At 41.0% G+C, this 18544-nt stretch overlaps 1 protein-coding gene across 2 annotated transcripts in view; it reads right to left on the reverse strand.

The window, feature by feature from the left end:
• GABRA2 (gamma-aminobutyric acid type A receptor subunit alpha2) overlaps nt 1-18544 on the reverse strand; it is a 70879-nt gene that overhangs the window by 3622 nt on the left and 48713 nt on the right. Inside the window, exons 7-9 of one of the 2 annotated variants that reach the window (XM_053402714.1) lie at nt 8769-8912; nt 6793-6945; nt 4-206 (exon numbers count right to left, since the gene is read on the reverse strand). In XM_053402714.1, the coding sequence (XP_053258689.1) occupies nt 4-206; nt 6793-6945; nt 8769-8912 (500 nt within the window). The remainder of the gene's footprint in view (nt 1-3; nt 207-6792; nt 6946-8768; nt 8913-18544) is intronic. The other variant, XM_053402715.1, reaches the window with a different exon arrangement.

Here is an 18544-nt window from a genome sequence, read left to right on the forward strand (position 1 = left end):
CACCTTATCGTTGACTACGCTTTTCCCATCCCATGCCCATCCTCTTTTTGTGAAGTAATTTACAGTGGCAAATTCTATCAAGGCAGAGAATACAAATGCATAACAAACAGCAATAAACCAGTCCATAGCTGTGGCATAGGCTACTTTGGGCAGTGAATTTCGAGCACTGATGCTTAAAGTTGTCATTGTTAGCACAGTTGTGACTCCTGGGGAGAAAACGGAGGAAAATAAAGTGTTGGTCAGGGTAATTCAGAATGTATTTTTTGGGGAAAAAATATTTATCATCAGGAGCAAAAACTAGTGATTACAAATGATTAGTGTAAAGCTGCTGATTGCAGCTAATAACAACACTATGGGGGCTTGATCCAGAATTCAGTGGAGAGAGATAAAGCTCTACAGAAGTCACAGTTAAGATGCACATTGTGACTAAGAAAGTATGCAAGATTATATGCACAAAACTTGATACTACAGTGGTACCTCGGGTTAAGTACTTAATTCATTCCGGAGGTCCGTCCTTACCCTGAAACTGTTCTTAACCTGAAGCACCACTTTAGCTAATGGGGCCTTCTGCTGCTGCCGTGCTGCCAGAGCATGATTTCTGTTCTCATTCTGAAGCAAAGTTCTTAACCCAAGGTACTATTTCTGGGTTAGCAGAGTCTGTAATCTGAAGCGTATGTAACCTGAAGCATATGTAACCCGAGGTACCACTGTATCTTTGTGCAGGTACATTGGGTGGTAGCCAACTAAACGGTTCCACTTATACAAGGACTTTTGGCTGTGCAGTGGAACCCCTTTCCTCTTTCTGCACCCTGAGGAAATCTGCCCCAGAGGGTTGGGCAATCGACAAGAAGCGATTTACAGGTTCTGCAGAACAGTGTGGGTAGAAGAGAGGACAAGGAAATTCCACTGCAGTGCTAAGCACCCTTGTTTAGATGGATACCACCTACTGCTTTTTAGGGTAGCAATAATGTGACAAATTAGCACCAACAGATAATATGCAATTCTGCTTCTCTCCTGCAGGAAAATCAATGAGCTTCACATATATCTGGCAAAATGAAAAGGCAGATGAGTAGGTTTCTGCTTGACATGTTTCACAAGAACTACAAACAGGTGGGGGTGGGGGGCGGGGGTGGGGTGAGCACAAGTCAATTATTTATTATTTTTCAGGGGTTGTTTGAGATATCAGGAGTTATCCCTCTGACCATATCCAATACATTATTTGAACTGCTAATACACAGTGGCTTGAATTCAGTGCTCTATGAATTCAGTGCCTTTCCATGCTGAAAAAGGTACGACAGGGCAAAGCACCAAATTCGAACAATATTGAATTAAATGCATAGGTGCAAATAAACAGTCACACATTCCCAATATTTCCTTGGCAGCCATGGGTCTATTCTGGTGCTATTAGGAGCAGATTCTAAGGTTTAGAGTGCATTCCCAAGTATACCTTTGAAACTGCAGCTTTACCAATCCCATGTTTGACACCATATGACAGGCATCCCCAAACTCGGCCCTCCAGCTGTTTTGGAACTACAATTCCCATCATGTCTGACCACTGGTCCTGTTAGCTAGGGATGATGGGAGTTGTAGTCCCAAAACAGCTGGAGGGTGGGGTTTGGGGATGCCTGCCATATGACATCAGGTGATGGGCAGGTGGGCATGGCTTGCACCAAAGGCCTTGCAGGCCAAATGGAGAGGCCTGCCATGCCTTATTAGGCCAGAGCTTCCCCACTAGTGTAATGAAAGCTCAAGAGAAGAACACGCAGATTTATTTGTTAGGTTGCAGGTATCTGCTATTTGTAAATTGAGTTGGCATTTCCCCCCCACATCATATTTATATAAACAATTCTAATTCTTTTTTGTTCTTGGGATCTTTCTGTTGTAAGCTAACCCCATAAAGGTAAAGGTAAAGGGACCCCTGACCATTAGGTCCAGTCACGGATGACTCTGGGGTTGCGGCGCTCATCTCGCTTTATTGGCCGAGGGAGCCGGCGTACAGCTTCTGGGTCACGTGGCCAGCATGACTAAGCTGCTTCTGGCGAACCAGAGCAGCGCACGGAAACACTGTTTACCTTCCCGCCAGAGCAGTACCTATTTATCTACTTGTACTTTGATGTGCTTTCGAACTGCTAGGTTGGCAGGAGCAGGGACTGAGCAACGGAGGCTCACCCCGTCGCGGGGATTGGAACTGCCGACCTTCTTATCAGCAAGTCCTAGGCTCTGGGGTTTAACCCACAGGGCCACCCACGTCCCATAGCTAACCCCATACCTTTTGTCTAAAATTTGTAATTGCTTTATATGTATTTGGGGAGGAAGACTCAAGCTTCAACAAATGAGTCTGCATCTGTTATGCGTAGTTTGTCCATAAACTGAAACTCGTGAGGTAGTTTTCTGGCAGGGTTTAGGAGAGTCATTAAATAAATTACTTGATGCCAAGAGTCTAGTCTCCTCCAAATGACAAAGATAGTAATCTGAAAACAGCAGAAGTCCAATATTTAATACTCTTTCCATTTTTAGCTGTGATTTTTTCATTCAAATATAACATACTTTGATTAAGTTTAATTAGAATAAGAAACTCTCCACATTATCTGTCCTCCCCCAGGACAGAGAACTATGCAAAGATGATTTGCCTGTGGCTTACTGTCTGACCTGCCTTTGTACGAAAATTAGCAATGCTGAGGAAGCAGGCATAATTAGTACAAAAACAAAAAAAACTCTATTGTATCACAGAGATGGCAATCTTTTAGAAAAAGTTCTTACCACAAAAGATATGTATACCACTACAAACACACACACACACACACACACAGATTAATTCAGTGAATTTTGTAACATGTCTCCATATCTATCTGAGTATTATTTCTAAGCAACTTGGGGATCCTGTTAACATTTCTAACAACTCTAGTTTTCAACTGAAGGGCAAAGAAAAAGAAGCAGCAGTAGTAGTCACTATTTGGTCCTCATATTTTTTAATAGATTTCTCAATGCTAACAAAATTGTGCAATCGGGTTATAAATTCCTGTTCATGCACTTGACCTCTAAAATTGAAATATTTGTGATCTAAGTCAAAGCCTAGGGACGCGGGTGGCACTGTGGGTTAAACCCCAGAGCCTAGGACTTGCCGATCAGAAGGTTGGCGGTTCGAATCCCCACAGCGGGGTGAGCTCCTGTTGCTCGATCCCTGCTTCTGCCAACCTAGCAGTTCGAAAGCACGCCAGTGCAAGTAGATAAATAGGTACCACTACGGCGGGAAGGTAAACAGCATTTCCGTGCACTGCTCTGGTTCGCCAGAAGCGGCTTAGTCATGCTGGCCACATGACCTGGAAGCTGTACACCGGCTCCCTCGGCCAATAAAGCGAGATGAGGGCCGCAACCCTAGTTGGCCATGACTGGACCTAATACTCAGGGGTCCCTTTACCTTTAAGTCAAAGCCTGCTCTTTGAAAGAACATTTTGGTCAGGATTGACCAATGGCATGCAAACTGTTCTCTGCACAAAAGGTAAATTTGGACTTGTGCTTCCCAAATACCAGTTTGGAAATGAAACTATTGCTGAACCCAAAACAGATTATGAAAAGGTGCCTCTGGCATGTCATGGGGTAAATTGTACCTGCTCTTTATACAAGTCAATATTCAGCACATGTAGCCCAGGACTTTAGATCCTATACCTGAAAAACTACTTTGTGTACTAACAAAGGTGGTGAAGGTTTTGACTTAGATATCCTTTGTATGCTTTTTTAATATCCAGTGTATTTAATGTGTCCGTATTTTGCAAGTTTTCTTTTTAAAAAAATAGTTGGCATTTAATTAGCAGCACAGAGTCATTGACTTGCATTGCTGAAAAAACACAAATGGCACAGATACCTTAAGAAATAAAAACAGATTGGAATCTTGAACCAAACAATTTTGTGCCAGCTTTATGCCTAGTCCCTGAAGGCACAATCAAATGCTTTTCAAATGCATCTTCTATGAAGAACATAGTCAAGATTTATCCAATTAGCAGCACTGCAACTTTTTACACAGGCTAATTTGAAGCAAGGCAAAGACAACAAATCATTTGGTCGTAATTCACCATGGACACTTTAGGTCAACCACATTAAACAGATGTCATAAATGAAAGAAACTGGAGAGCGTGATTATTAAAACTGCCTCATTATCCCAAGTCCTTAAATGCAACCTACTGCTTATAAGTACATTATGTGAGCAAAGTGAAATAGAGAGGGGGGACAGAGAGTAGATCTCAGACAAGAAATACTCAACATCTCAGTTTTTAAAAATAGTTTCTTTTTAGGCTGCTTCAGGGTGTGTTCCAATATAAAAAGCAAGCTCACTCATGTGCATAATGCAGAAGAAGAAGAAACTTTTCATGGATAAACACAGTTGTAATAGTCCACATTTGGCTCATACCCCACTGTGGCGTTTGCCTCCTAGGTGGGTCATAAGGAAAGGGTTAAATGAGTGTGACATGATTGGCCAGTGGAAACTGATAGGAGTTAGAGTGAGAGTTGGAGTTGTGTGAAAGTCAGTGGAGAGTTGGGAGTTGGAGAAGGAAGAGGGAGGAATAGTCTGTGGGTTGGTTGAGTTGTGTTGTGAGAGAGTGAGAGGAATTGTTAGGTGGAGTCAGATAGTTAGTTGGGATAATCAGTTTGAAGTTGTTAGGAACATTGGGTCAGTAAAGAAACTAAGATTAAGAAACTGCCAAGAAAAATTAACTGAAACCATAAGCTTTTTCATGCTTATAAAAATAAACTTGATTATTTGTTAATGTTAACAACTGTCTGGACTCCATGTGTACCTTTGTGAAATGGGTTGGTGGCAGCGAAGAAAGCAATTACAGTGGTGGCACAGGGTCAATAGACCGTCAAACGTCTGGGGACTCTGTGTGATCGCCACACCTACTATTCTGCAAGCATATCTGCTCTTGGGTTTGAGAATGGTCCCCATGCAACTGCTCTTTTGATAATTGTGCTCGGATGTATTCCTAACCCAGTGCTAGCACAGGGAAGCTACCAGGGTTTTCCCCTGTCTGCCCCAGGCAAACACACAAATGAGGCACAACTTACGTTTCTCCACTGTAACTTTAACTCAAGTGGCACTCAAGGAAGATATTGAGGTTACGTTTCAAGTCAGAACAGCTGAGGAATGTTTAGGCAAGCAAAAAGAATGCAGATTGGACATACAGTGGTACCTCGGGTTAAGTACTTAATTCGTTCCGGAGGTCCGTTCTTAACCTGAAACTGTTCTTAACCTGAAGCACCACTTTAGCTAATGGGGCCTCCTGCTGCCGCCACACCGCCGGAGCACGATTTCTGTTCTTATCCTGAAGCAAAGTTCTTAACCTGAAGCACTATTTCTGGGTTAGCGGAGTGTGTAACCTGAAGCGTATGTAACCCGAGGTACCACTGTACAGCCTCCACTTGCCTCTGCATGGGGTTTTCACTGCGCTGAAACTGTACTCCCCTCCATCCATCCCATGGGAAGGTTGAATTGCTGGTGCTGAGAATCCCTATAAACCCTGAAATCTCAATTTCTCTCTCTCTCTCTCTCTCTCTCTCTCTCTCTCTCTCTCTCTCTCTCTCTGTGTGTGTGTGTGTGTGTGTGATGTTTGCCAAAGTGGGAGTGGTGTAGGCTGAGATACATAGAAAATATTATGTTGAAAGAAAAAAAATGTAATGAAGGGACATGACTGCAATGAAAGGCGCAAAAAACGAGTTCTTAAAACTGGGCTGAGTGGGAAAAAGTGATATGGGTTCAGTTTAGAAGAGGTTGCCATTGGCAGCAGCTTCCTCAACTTTTCCTCTTCATTAGTAGTGATGAAACTCCTTTCGGTGGCAGCTGGTTGGCAGTTGTCATTGCACCCTACTAATGCCCCTGGAGGAAAAAGCAAGTCATGATGTAGTATCGTTCTAATGGGACTTTGGCTGGAGGCAGGGGCACACGGGATGGTAGGTCATCACTTTGTACACATAATAATAGCAAGCCAAAACATCCACCAGACTTTTCTCCTCTTTTACAACAGGAACATGATTGAGAAATGCCCCTTGCTGGTACCCAGACTCTGACATGGAGTCATCCCAATCTCAAAGCTGTATGACAAGCTCCATATTGCATTGAAGCACTGAGCTTCCTTTGGGCATGGGAGCACTCCTGATATGGGCTGTGGTCTCTACTTGCATGGCATAAAAATGGCAGACCAGAATTCAAGAGAGAAAGTTGGGCTTGAAAACATTTACCATCAGAACTTTCCTAAAACCAGGCACATTTTTTCCTCCTGTATTTTAATGCCAGTAGAACATTAGAATCATAGAATTATAGAGTTGGAAGAGACCACAAGGGCCATCGAGTCCAACCCCCTGCCAAGCAGGAAACACCATCAGAGCACTCCTGACATATGGTTGTAAAGCCTCTGCTTAAAGATCTCCAAAGAAGGAGACTCCACCACACTCCTTGGCAGCAAATTCCACTGTCGAACAGCTCTTACTGTCAGGAAGTTCTTCCTAATGTTTAGGTGGAATCTTGACTCTACATATTGACTCTACATGCTTCGCTTTCATATGTTAATCCCCTTCCAACTCCCTGGAGCTCTGTGGCCTGTACCTGAAAGTAGTATTAGTGACAAATAGCCACAGTTTGTCACACTGCATAATGAACTTCAATCACAAAAAGAGAATGCATTCTTAAAAGAAAAGAATGAAAAGATAGATGAACTAAACGTGCTGTAGCTGGCACCTGAAATGCTGAGCTGCCTTCAATGCTAACTAACACAACATCCAGGTGTCTATCACAATACGCACCAAAGACTGTCCTTGCCGGGACAGATTCTCTGTTCAGCCAGAATGACACCTGGGACAGGATGACTGTCATGATGCAGGGGAGGTAGGTCTGAATCACAAAATAACCGATCTTCCTCTTCAAATGAAAATGAGCTGTCATTACTTTGTATTCACCTAGAAATGAATGGATCAAATTAGGAGGAGCGCTAGAAATAATTATGAATTGCCTCCACAATAAACCATTTTTCACGACAAGCCGAAGACATCTGCTTTAACAAGGCAAACATACTCCAGATTTCCACACAGGCCCCTCTCAAAAACGCTATATGTTGGTAAATCCAAACAAAGATTGAGCCCCACACAAGCACACCTAAGAACTAATTTCAGCAAACTTATACTTTTGCTTTCTATGCCTGGCGTTTTATAGTATGATACAGTTACTAGTAATGCTATTGTTATAGTTAGTTACTTTGTTTTGATACTATTTTATATATTTGGACAAAGCTTCATATTGAATATTGGTCATTGACCATAGTAGTAGTAGTAGTTATTTATATCCTGCCCATCTGGCTGGATTGATTGATAGTTTAATTTTGAGCAGCACACCCTCAAAGCATTAAAAGCTGCACCTAAAGCTCACTTTGGTCTAAAAAGGGATTTGCGTGATGGGGAAGAGTACAGAACTAAATGCACAATTCTTTGGATGTCAACATTTTCCTTTACTCTGCAGTCTCTACAAAAGTGAATGTTGAATCTACTATTGTTGAATCATCCGGAACTATGACTCCAGATGCTTCTTAGACGGGGGTTTATTGTGCAACTCATGCATGGAAGTTTCTTGCAGTGTCCACCTGACATTGTCATCATCAAAATGGCAGCCCATTTTTTAAAAAAATTATATTTAATCCAGATTTCTGCTTACAATGGAAACTCTGTTAAATAAAAATAACCCATGTTATTTCTCCTTAGCACACTGTTTTGGGCGTATGGTTTGTCATGTGTGTGGTAACTTTTTAGAACACATTCCAGCCATTCTGATTCTGGTAGTCCAAGTGGTGAAAGCACACATTTTTGTACCACTTCCCACATGCAGAAGGTACATCTGAATTTGAGCAATCCAGTTCCAAGGACCTATTAATTTTTTTAAAAAAAAAACCCAATACAGTGGTACCTTGGGTTTAGTACTTAATTTGTTCCAGAGGTCCGTACTTAAGCTGAAACTGTTCTTAACCTGAAGCACCACTTTAGCTAATGAGGCCTCCTGCTGCTGCTGCGCCGCCGGAGCACTATTTCTGTTCTCATCCTGAAGCAAAGTTCTTAACCTGAAGCACTATTTCTGGGTTAGCGGAGTCTGTAACCTGAAGCATATGTAACCTGAAGCGTATGTAACCCGGGGTACCACTGTAGAAATAGATAACAACACTCCCCCCCCCAAAAAAAATCTTGAAACATGGTAAGTAACCATGAAACATGATAAGTAAAGATTGGCAATGTTTGCTCTTGTGAATGTCTGGTAATTTTTTTTTTAATGTGCACAGGCACATAAATATCTATGTGCATGCCACAAGTAGGAAAAGGTGGTGGAGGGTAGGGAGTAATGATTATGCCAAGGAGCCACAAAACATAGCACAGAAAAATTCAACATATGATGATAGGTCACTCGGAAAGAAAGGCATCTAAAACTAAAAATGGAGTATGTGGACGTTCACATTCCAATTAACACAGAGAGAATTATATCTAAACGAGCCATTTTGCAACCTAGAGCTCCCATATGGAAGCCCTCTATGATATAGCATATTATAGTAACATCACCTAGAGACTTTGGTAATTCAGTGGTATATAAATACTGAATCTTAAATTAAGTTCTAGCATCTATAATTTCCTATGTCCACAAGTCAAACTGGCAGGGCCACAGAGTGTAGTCTGAATGTATGGCCAAAAGTGCACCAGTGGCTGAAGGAAAAAGGACTCAAACGGTTTTTCTTTGTCTTACTAACCTGTACTTGATTTAGCTGTTTCTTCTCCAATTGTTTGCCCTATGAGATCATACTGATTCAACCTCGAACCGTCCGGGGCCACTTCTACTGAATTAGATGCATTGAAGGTCCACTTGTAGGTCACTTCTGAAGATGTATATGCATCTACGGGGGGGGGGGAATAAGAAGACACATTATCAGCTCCAAAGAGAGCAATTATTTGGGAATAGCTGCTCAGAGAATTCAGCACAGCCTCTGATATTCACTGACTTTCTTGATTTCTTAAGTAGTAGGCACTTGGAAGTGCCTTGTCTATATAAGACAGAGGGGAAGAACCTATGCAGGCCTTGGCCCAGTTTCATGAGGGTAGGGGGAAAAGGATGGGAAGGGCAAAACCTGAAATGGATTGAGTGATGGGGCAAGAAGGGGAGAAGTTGTCAACAAGCAAATCCATTGAGAGCCCTGGCCCTCTGCCATCAACTTAGCTAGGAGACAGGGAGGGAGACAGAGAGGGAGGGGGAAAGGGGTGGCCGTAAAAGGGAGAAGGGGCTGGCCCCACCCACTTTGAGCTCTAGACCCACCTATTACTGGCACATGGCTCTGACAGATTGCCACTAAGGGAATGTGACCCTCAACAAAACAAAACTCCCTAATCCCCGATGTAAGAGAACACATAAAGGATGCAAAGCAGTTCTCCATGTGCAGAGGACAGGATGCAGAGATGGTTAGGATCAGTGCTGGCACCAGTGCAGCAACCCACAACCTCCCACTCCATCCATTGGACCTGCAGTGTTCCCCAGGGGCCTGCGCTGCTTGTCTCAGCAGAGATGATAAGCCAGACTGGGGAAAGAGAGCGGGCGTAGGCTGGCTCCCTCCCCTTAACTGTCACCCAAGTGATGGCAGGCCCTATGTACATATGTCCAGCTGATACCTGCTCAGAAGCAGGTGAGAGAACAGCATGGGAAGCAAGGGGCATATGGAGCACATAACTGCATCCAAAATTTCTTGCTTTGTGATTGTGAAAATACTGGATATCTGCTGTCAAAATAGATTAAGGATGTAACATATTTATCTCAAAAGTGATTAAAAAAGACTGTTCAGCGTAAACATCTCCCATGAACATCTTAGGGCAGGTGTCAGGAACCTCTGGCCCTCCAGATGTTGTTGAATTACAATTCAAGTCAGTCCCAGTAAGCATGGCAGATGGCCAGGTATGATGGGGGTTGTAAGATCAGCAACATCTGGGGGGGGGGCAAAGTTTCCCCACATCTATTCATGTTTTCGCCCCCTAGAAGTCTGATATCTGATGGGCCTTCAGGAGATGCCATGGAGCAAATATATTTAAAGAATGGGATACTTCATTTATGTTATCCTACAATGAAAAACATGGATTCAGTTGTATAAAATTCTTAGTTTTTCCTACAGGCAATTGTTAATTTAGATTTAAGGGAATTCATGTTTTTGTATCTGCATTAAACCACATTGGTTTGCAGTTGGGAAAGTAAGTTACCAGATTTGAATTACAGGAACTTTTGACAGCATACTCTACCAGAAACTAAAACTTGCAGTGTATGAAAGCAAAATGTATTTCCATAACACAAACAATCCTGTATATACCAAAAAATGAATAAGACTGCTATTATGTATTAATTTTAAAAAATACTTATATGCTACGTATGTCGTTAAAAAAGCAAAGTGGTTTAACAATAACTATACATTGCTATTACTATAGCTGATCCAGAATCCTTTGACATTGTGAGATGCCAGCTATAGACTCTCACTAACTGCAGCAGAATGGCATATGTCTGATCACTAATAATAAAGGGCTTCATGGACACATCATCCAGAGAAGAAATTCCTGCTTCAATATGAATATCAATGTAAAAATCAGCACACCTTAATGTTGCCCAGAGATACCAACATAGACAACTGCAAACTATAAACCTTTAGCATCAGAGTACTTGGATAACTATACTATCATAATTCTTGTGGATGCAAAAATCATCACAATTTCTTTGTGCCTTGATTTCTTTGTGTCCTTATGTTCTACTCATGAGAAGTCCAAATCAAGGAATTCAACCATAACCTTCTCCTTAACCCCTAACATGATCACATCATCTAGAAAATAGCTACTGAAGACTCAAACCACTTCACAGAATACCACATAAGCAGTATAGAAAAACGCTGCAAGCAGGTTGCAGAAGTTCTTATAGCCATAGCTTGTGCAATTCTCTTCTCCACAGGTATAGCAAACCTCTTCTTTGTACCTGCAATATTAGAGCCATTTCCAGGCCAGATATTAGAAAACTGCCCCCAAAGAACTGGAAATTTGTCCTAAAACATGTATTTCCTCTGGGTAAATTTCAGAAAGCCATAATGTGGTTTTGACAATGATCATACTCTAGGACATCCAGCCTTCTACACCATGAGATCTGTGTAATATGCTTAAACTAAATTGCCCTGATAAGCTAACTGGTTGCCAAATTCTGCACCAGTTGAAGTTTCCAAACCATCTTCAGAGGTAGCCCTACATATAATGCACAGGGGATAAATTTGAACCCTGAGGAACCCCACACTGAAAGCTACACAGAGCCGAAGAATACTGCCCAAGAATTACCCCCTGGAGGACCTTCCAAGGAGGACTGGCATCACTGCAAAGCATTGACACCCACCCCCAGTCTTGAATTCGAAGTTGGAGGCTCAGAGAAGCCAATCTCAAATGAGAGCTGAGCTTTCATTTTTTTAAAAAAAAGATATTTATTGCGATTTTACAAAAACATAAGTTTACAAAATAGAAAAAAGTCATATAGAAAGAAAAAAATACAAAAAAGAGAACACACAAAAATACATAAAAAAGAAGAAAGAAGAATAAAAATACGAAATACAAAAAACAAACAAATAAAAAAGAATTAAAAACAAATCCGTTTTTAGTAACTTTAGAACTCATTAGCTTGTTTCCTTGACCTCCTCACACCTCCTCTTTTTGTATTCCCATTTAAATAATCAAATCAGCAAATCCTTACCCTCTTTCGTTTATCTTAACTCTATATCTTAACATATTATAACTCTATATTTTCATCCATTTATCAATTCATTTTTGCATATTCTTATTAACTTTGTTGCTAATGCCACTTATTTTCAATCCAACATCATTTTAACATTCATTAATTTTACAGTGTTTCTGAAGATAGTCTTTAAATTTCTTCCAGTCTTCTTCCACCAACTCTTCTCCCAGGTCTCGGATTCTGCCAGTCATTTCCGCCAATTCCATATAGTCCATCACCTTCATCTGCCACTCTTCCAGGGTGGGTAAATCTTGTGTCGAGAGCTGAGCTTTCAAAGCCCCTAAATTCATTCCCAGCTTCAATCAAAATGTGAATTCCCAGCGTCCCCATTCTATACCCTTTACTTACTTGTCAAGCAGCGATGGCTGCACATGGGAGAGGAGAAGAGGGAGGTTTTCCACCCCATTGTGGAGGGAGAGAAAGAAGGAAAACACGAAGCAAAAAAACACCCCCAATGCTTCGCCTGTCTCTGTTGTTGGGTTGCCCTCTGCTGTGGTTCTCTTACTGACCCACTTATTGTTTATAGACATTTAAACAATAAGCATTTATCTTAAGCCAATCGGATTAAAGTTGCTCTGCACTTTCTATTCAGTTTCATCCACAAATTGTTTCTACAGTGACTCTTCTCTTGTAAATCGAAACATTTTTGTTTCAGTTGAACAACGTTGACCAAACTATGTTTTCAGTTTGCTTGGAAATAGAGACAGTGGATGTTTCATGACCCACAAATGTGGCAAAAGACAAACAAACAAACAAACCACCGGAGGTGTTCAGTGAAACAGCCCTTTATTTATTTATTGTTCATTTAAATTTACATAAACAATAACATAAAAAACAAAGAATATATATAGCACAAGAGTAATTTTGAAATACCTGACCCTTCCATTTTCAGAAATAAAAATGCCTGGTCATCTTATCTCCAAAATATGGCATCACATAAATATTCATGAGCTCTTTATTGTCTTAACTATACTTTTAAACACAAAGGATCACAGTTAAGATCAATTTAAAGCAGCATTATAATTTATTAAATATTAAAGTAAATAATAGCATGCTGCAATCAATGTTTGGGGCTTTCAGGGAAAATAAAATGTCATTATCCAGGACATGCTGATAAAATCAGCTTTGTTGTCCCTACCTTCCAAACGAGTGGCACAAATGTGATAATGGAAATGGTACCTGTTACGTATTAAGATGTTAGTCATGGTGTTGTTTTTTTAATTTGATTAAATAAACAAACCATATCTCTGTGTCTTATTTGTATCTGCTCATGTAAGAAGCTGAAGCTTTCACCTGCCCTTTGCCATTTGATGATCAGGTCCTTCACAGACATCATTATCTACTTGCCTCCTGTTTCTCAGGTTGACTGCTTAATATGAGTATTTAGTTGGCCACTCTATCTAGCACCAGGAGAAGGTGGGGCTAGTTTGGTTTCTGCATCTTGGGGTGTTTTCTTCTCCAACAAACTCCGCTTCCACAGATCGGGGTGTCGCGAATACTTTTCTATCTGGGACATTCCATTCTGTTTCTTCCACGTTTGGGTTTACTTCGTCTACACCTGTGCATGAAATAAAGGACTGGTCAGTAGGCAACACCCTCTCTATTTTCAGTGGATAAACAGTGTTCAAGGTATATTTGGTTTCGGTTGCAAATATGGTAAGCACAGCAGGTTCTCTATTGTTAATGATGACTCAGGCATGCACTTCAGGGCTGCTTGTTTGAGGGAATGCAGGGGTATTTCCGTGAGTATTTCCATGAGTATAATGGAACCCCTATATTTTGTGAGAGATGTATATGCTGCAACGTATATGTAGGAGTTGTCAGCATCTTTTGAGAAACACTACATTCATGGTGCACCTAGGTGTCATGAAGTTGCTGCAGTTTGAACCAGGTTCTTAAATTTCACATATAGCATTGGCAATAAAGCAAGGAGGAGGAGGGCATTTAAGAGAGGTGTAAAAAAAACAAAAACCACTCACCTTGTAACTCTGTGAAACTTGAAAGCAGAAGAGGCTGACCAGGACTAAACTGTGGTGTGTGCAGGGACTGCTCTCATCAGAAACTATGTAGAATTAACTCTGGAAAGTTAAGAATAAATCTTCAAATGAGAACTGGAGGTTTAGAGAGAGATGACCCACACATCTGGTTCACCGACATTAGGCAGCAGCAACGTTGGATCCATCTTGTCATTCCAAACCATGGGTTGCATCTCTCAGGCATCATTGCACAAGGTGCTTTCCACTGTTGCACTCCAGGATCAACAGGACCTCAAGTGATCCTGCCTAGAGTGATGCAGGCTTTTCCCACAGTTTCACCAGCGAGAATTACTGGTGAGCAGGAGTCTGAACAACATGTTAGACCAACATATAGCTGCCACTGTTGCCCCATGCCCTTTTACTTCCTTCGGGAAATCAGCGTACCTAGTCCCTAATATCAGGTACCTGTCATAATCCCTGAGTCATTCAGTGACCAAGGCACTGAGTTGGAGCCTACAGTGTCACTGGCCAAGGAGCTGGTCTAGGTTCCTGACTATGAGTCTCATGCTGAAGATCAGGGATCGTGAAATCCAAGGCTGGCAGGCAGAAGAGATCCCGTAGTACCAGGGCCTGTAGAATCAGAGACAGGATTCTCAAGGGTGTGTTGAGTGCCCCAGGCACAGGAAATGCATTAGGTTGGAGACTGTGGCACTCAGGGAACATACCTCCATTTAGATGAGCGTTGGCCTTTTAAGAGACTCTAGTTCTTCAAAAGGGAACAGGGCAAAGGAGAGGTAGATGCAGACAGAGGATCGAAAAGTTCACCAATAGTTATTGTTAGAGCAAGCTGATCACTAGGAGCTCCCCTTGCACTGACCGACTGTGTCCTATAGGCTCCTCCAGAATAGTTCCTGGTGTACAACAACCTTCTGCAATGTGTGCTGCTGTGGCTTCATTGCAGGATGTGTTAGCTGTTGTAAACGAATGGTTGCCTCTGTTGGATCAGTGCTGGGAGACATCTCAATGTCATCTGGGCCAAGGGTAATGGGCTAAAGACTCATATTGCTGGTCCTTGGATGTTTCTTCAATCACTGTCTCCTGCTGCACAGGGATCATTTTTCTCCCATCCAAGAGGAATGGTGCTAGCTTCTTGTAGAGCTTCTTACTCATTTTCCCCCCAGTCTCTGCGTGCATGGTGAGCTCCATTTTTGTTGTGTTGAAGACTTTCACTTTTCCCCATCATGGGACAGAGGTTATGGAACATCCCCTCTTGCACACTTTTTAGGACAGTCAATTGAAAACTACCTGATCCCTGAACTGAGAATGAAAGGTCTCCAAGGGCTGGGATGCTCAGCTACAGGTCTCAGAAGCCCATACCCTATACTATATGTGTCTTTCCCACCTCCAGCTCCAGCTCCAGACTGAGGTGTACAGCATTTGACAAACAAGTATTTGTCCATCTGCCTTATTCTAATCAAATTCAGAAATTTTATTTGTTGTATTTTAATGACGGCTGATGTATTTAATGATTGTAAACCACTTTGTGAGGCAATTGTTCTGAAAACACGGTATCTGATACTTTAAGATGAATAAATAAACACCATCTCATCTTATTGCTCAAGCTCAGCTTCAATAATTAGGTGTGAAATGCAATAACAATTACATTTCTATTCTATAAAGCATGTTCCAGGTATCTGTGAGTAGACCACAATGTAGCATGATTGAATTTTACCCCCAATATAACTTGTTCCATAATTTGATCATCTAAAACCCACCTATGCTGGGAAATGCCGTTTTCAAAAGCTAAAATCTTTTCTTTTCCATAATTGAACTTTAAACAATTGTGCTTACAGTAGATTAAAAACTGAGATAACAGGCATTTTAGCCCAAGTATAGAGCAGGAGGGGGAAACTGCATAAAGTAAGATACAAATTTTCCTATTACCTATTACCTGCTGATTCAGGACCCTAAACTGTGTTTTATATAATTTACTTTTTATTTTGTTCTATGTATATCACAATGTTTTTGGTGCTATGGCCAACGGCTGACACAAATAAAGTTTCATTCATTCATTCCTATTACCTAGTTTTGGTAGGAGTCCATCTGGGTCATTTCAGACAGTTCTGGGATCATTTAGGAACAAATTAAACAAAGTAGCAGCAAGTATACATCCTTGCTTAACTCCCTTGCTTGTGGGTTTATCTTTAGTAAACTGTCCCTTATTACCACATCTGATTTGTGAAAGACTATTGCAATACAAAGGCAAAAGAGGAAGAAGTGAGAAGTCTTTTATCAACAAGAATTTCATCCACTTTCTGCCATAACTTGATGCTGGAAATATAACCAAAAGCTACCTTTAAATCCATGAAGGCAGCAAACAGTTTCACTCACAAGGTTCTTGTATATTTTTCAGGAAGGTGACCAAGGATCAGGCAGTGATCAAGGGTTGAACAATCTTCTCTAAATGCTGCTTGAAAATCAGTAAGTATATTCTCAGATTCTAAGAAAGAAATCATTCCATTGCATACAACTCCCCCTTGATTGACGGCAGGCTAATAGGTCTACAGTTTCCCAGATCACAAGCTTGACCCTTTTTTTAAAAAAAAGGTACCACTATTGCTTCTTCCAGCTAGAAAGGATCATGCCAGAACAATTCATTGTAGTAAAAAGGGCATCCAACAATTGTGCCCACCAAAGTTGCCTTACTTTTATAAGTTTCAGAGGGATATTAATCAACCCTTGGATCCTTCCCACTCTTGATCTGAGGAATCACAGGTAAGACTTCTTTTACAGAAACTGGGTTCCATTTTGGTGTGACTCATAGCACAGCATCAAGCAGAGAGCCTAAATAAGATGTAATAATATCATCTGTGTCTGTAAAGTTGGCTCTAAAGTGGTCCTCAGACATGCACTGAGATACAACGGTTTAGAGCTTGTGATCAAGAATGCAAAACTCCTGAGACCACTTGCCAGAAGGTTTTACAGTCTTTATTAAGGGAAGCATTTAGAAGTAAGCATCCATGGATCACAAAAAACTTGGTGCTCTTTGTGTGGTAATAAGGCCTTTAATTTTTTCCCCCCAATTGAAAATAACAAAAGGAAAGATTGCTTAGCCCTGACTTCCTGTAAGAAAAACAGGAGCCTTTTAGAGCCTTTCCCCATCAAACTGCACTCCTCATCAAACCATTGGACACTCTCAGCATTATACATTAGCATTTTCTTCTTTGAAAAAGGCAGCTTTTCACCCAAAGAGATGCTTTGGAAAAAGATTTCTGCTTTACACACTCTCAGCAAAAATTCAAATTAAAGGTTCAAACACATCAGTGTTATCTACTTTTATTTGCTCCCTAGATCTTAACCAGAGCACATATTGTTTTTTCTTTAGGTCGTGTCCAGGAATTAATATCTGAGGCATCCAGAGTCCTTCCAGGGTTGACTAGACCAGGGTTTCCCAAACTTGGGTCTCCAGCTGTTTTTGGACTACAATTGCCATCATCCTTGGCCACTGGTCTTGCTAGCTAGGAATGATGGGAGTTGTAGTCTAAAAACAGCTGAAGACCCAAGTTTGGGAAACCCTGGACAAAACAATGATCCTATTCAGTCACCAATGCCTCCCTTCCCTAAGGCCCTTTGAGGCTCTCCTGTTTGTCTGTGTCCATGTGTGGACTAAGAGTGTCAACAAAGGATTCTTTCATTATGTAATTCTTAGGTGACTCAACCTATTTTACCTTGAAAACTTGCAAGAGCATTCACATCAAAAGAGACATCCTTTCTCCTGGGTGAGATGCAGCTGCTTAAATCTAACTGAGAGGCTGATGCCTAAGTTCAAAGCACAATGTATAAAACGTAATTCACAACCACAATAAAAATGTATATTATTACTAGTTTGGTGAAGGACATTTTATCACAAAGAATTACACAAAGTGTGATCTGCAAACTAGCTTCAAAGCAAAGTTGATTCACAAAATGTCTGCTCAGATGTCACAACAACCCATGTGATTTTACAAGCCATTGTTTTTTGTGTAGTGTCTGAGCCAAGTCTATACTTCTCAAAGGAAGAACAAAATATTAGTGAGATATATTGTCACCTTTCCACCACACAAACAGAATTAAGCATGGACTCATACCAGTTAGCCTATCCTCATATTAGCCTGGTTCACACATCACTTTAAACCATAGTTAAGCTTAAGCGCAGTGTGCTGGTGCACAGGGTGGAATGGTTTGGCTCGTTTCTTTCTACAAAAAAACATGTGCTGTAACCAAGGATTGTTCTTTGCTTGGGTTGAACTTAACACTGAGCCAAACTATAGCAAAGCTCCAAACAGCCCAACAGAAGCAGGAGCTGGGTATAAGCAAAGGGCCACAATGTTAATCCCATGCACAATCTCTCTACACAGTCACCTTTAAATCATAGTTAAACTAAACTTTGATTTAAAGTGATGTGTGAACCAGCTCACTATTTAGTGCAAATGCATTTTCAGTTGCACTTATTTTGTACAATTTACAAAGCGTATTTGTTGCATTAGAAGAGTATTGTAGAAGATTTTACCTGCTACAGCCTTCATACAAGCACAAAAGAACAAAACATTAAGATAAACTTCAGCTTGTGTAGGGACTGCATTGGCGTAATTTCAAAGCACATGTTTTTCAGATATCTTATTTCATTTTCCACGCTGCATCAGGTATGTAATTATTCTTATCCAGGTGCTGTATTAACAATTGTGTCATTCGGCAACTATAACGATTTAAACCTATT

Source organism: Podarcis raffonei, chromosome 9 (genome assembly GCF_027172205.1).
Source record: "Podarcis raffonei isolate rPodRaf1 chromosome 9, rPodRaf1.pri, whole genome shotgun sequence".
Taxonomy (NCBI): domain Eukaryota; kingdom Metazoa; phylum Chordata; class Lepidosauria; order Squamata; family Lacertidae; genus Podarcis; species Podarcis raffonei.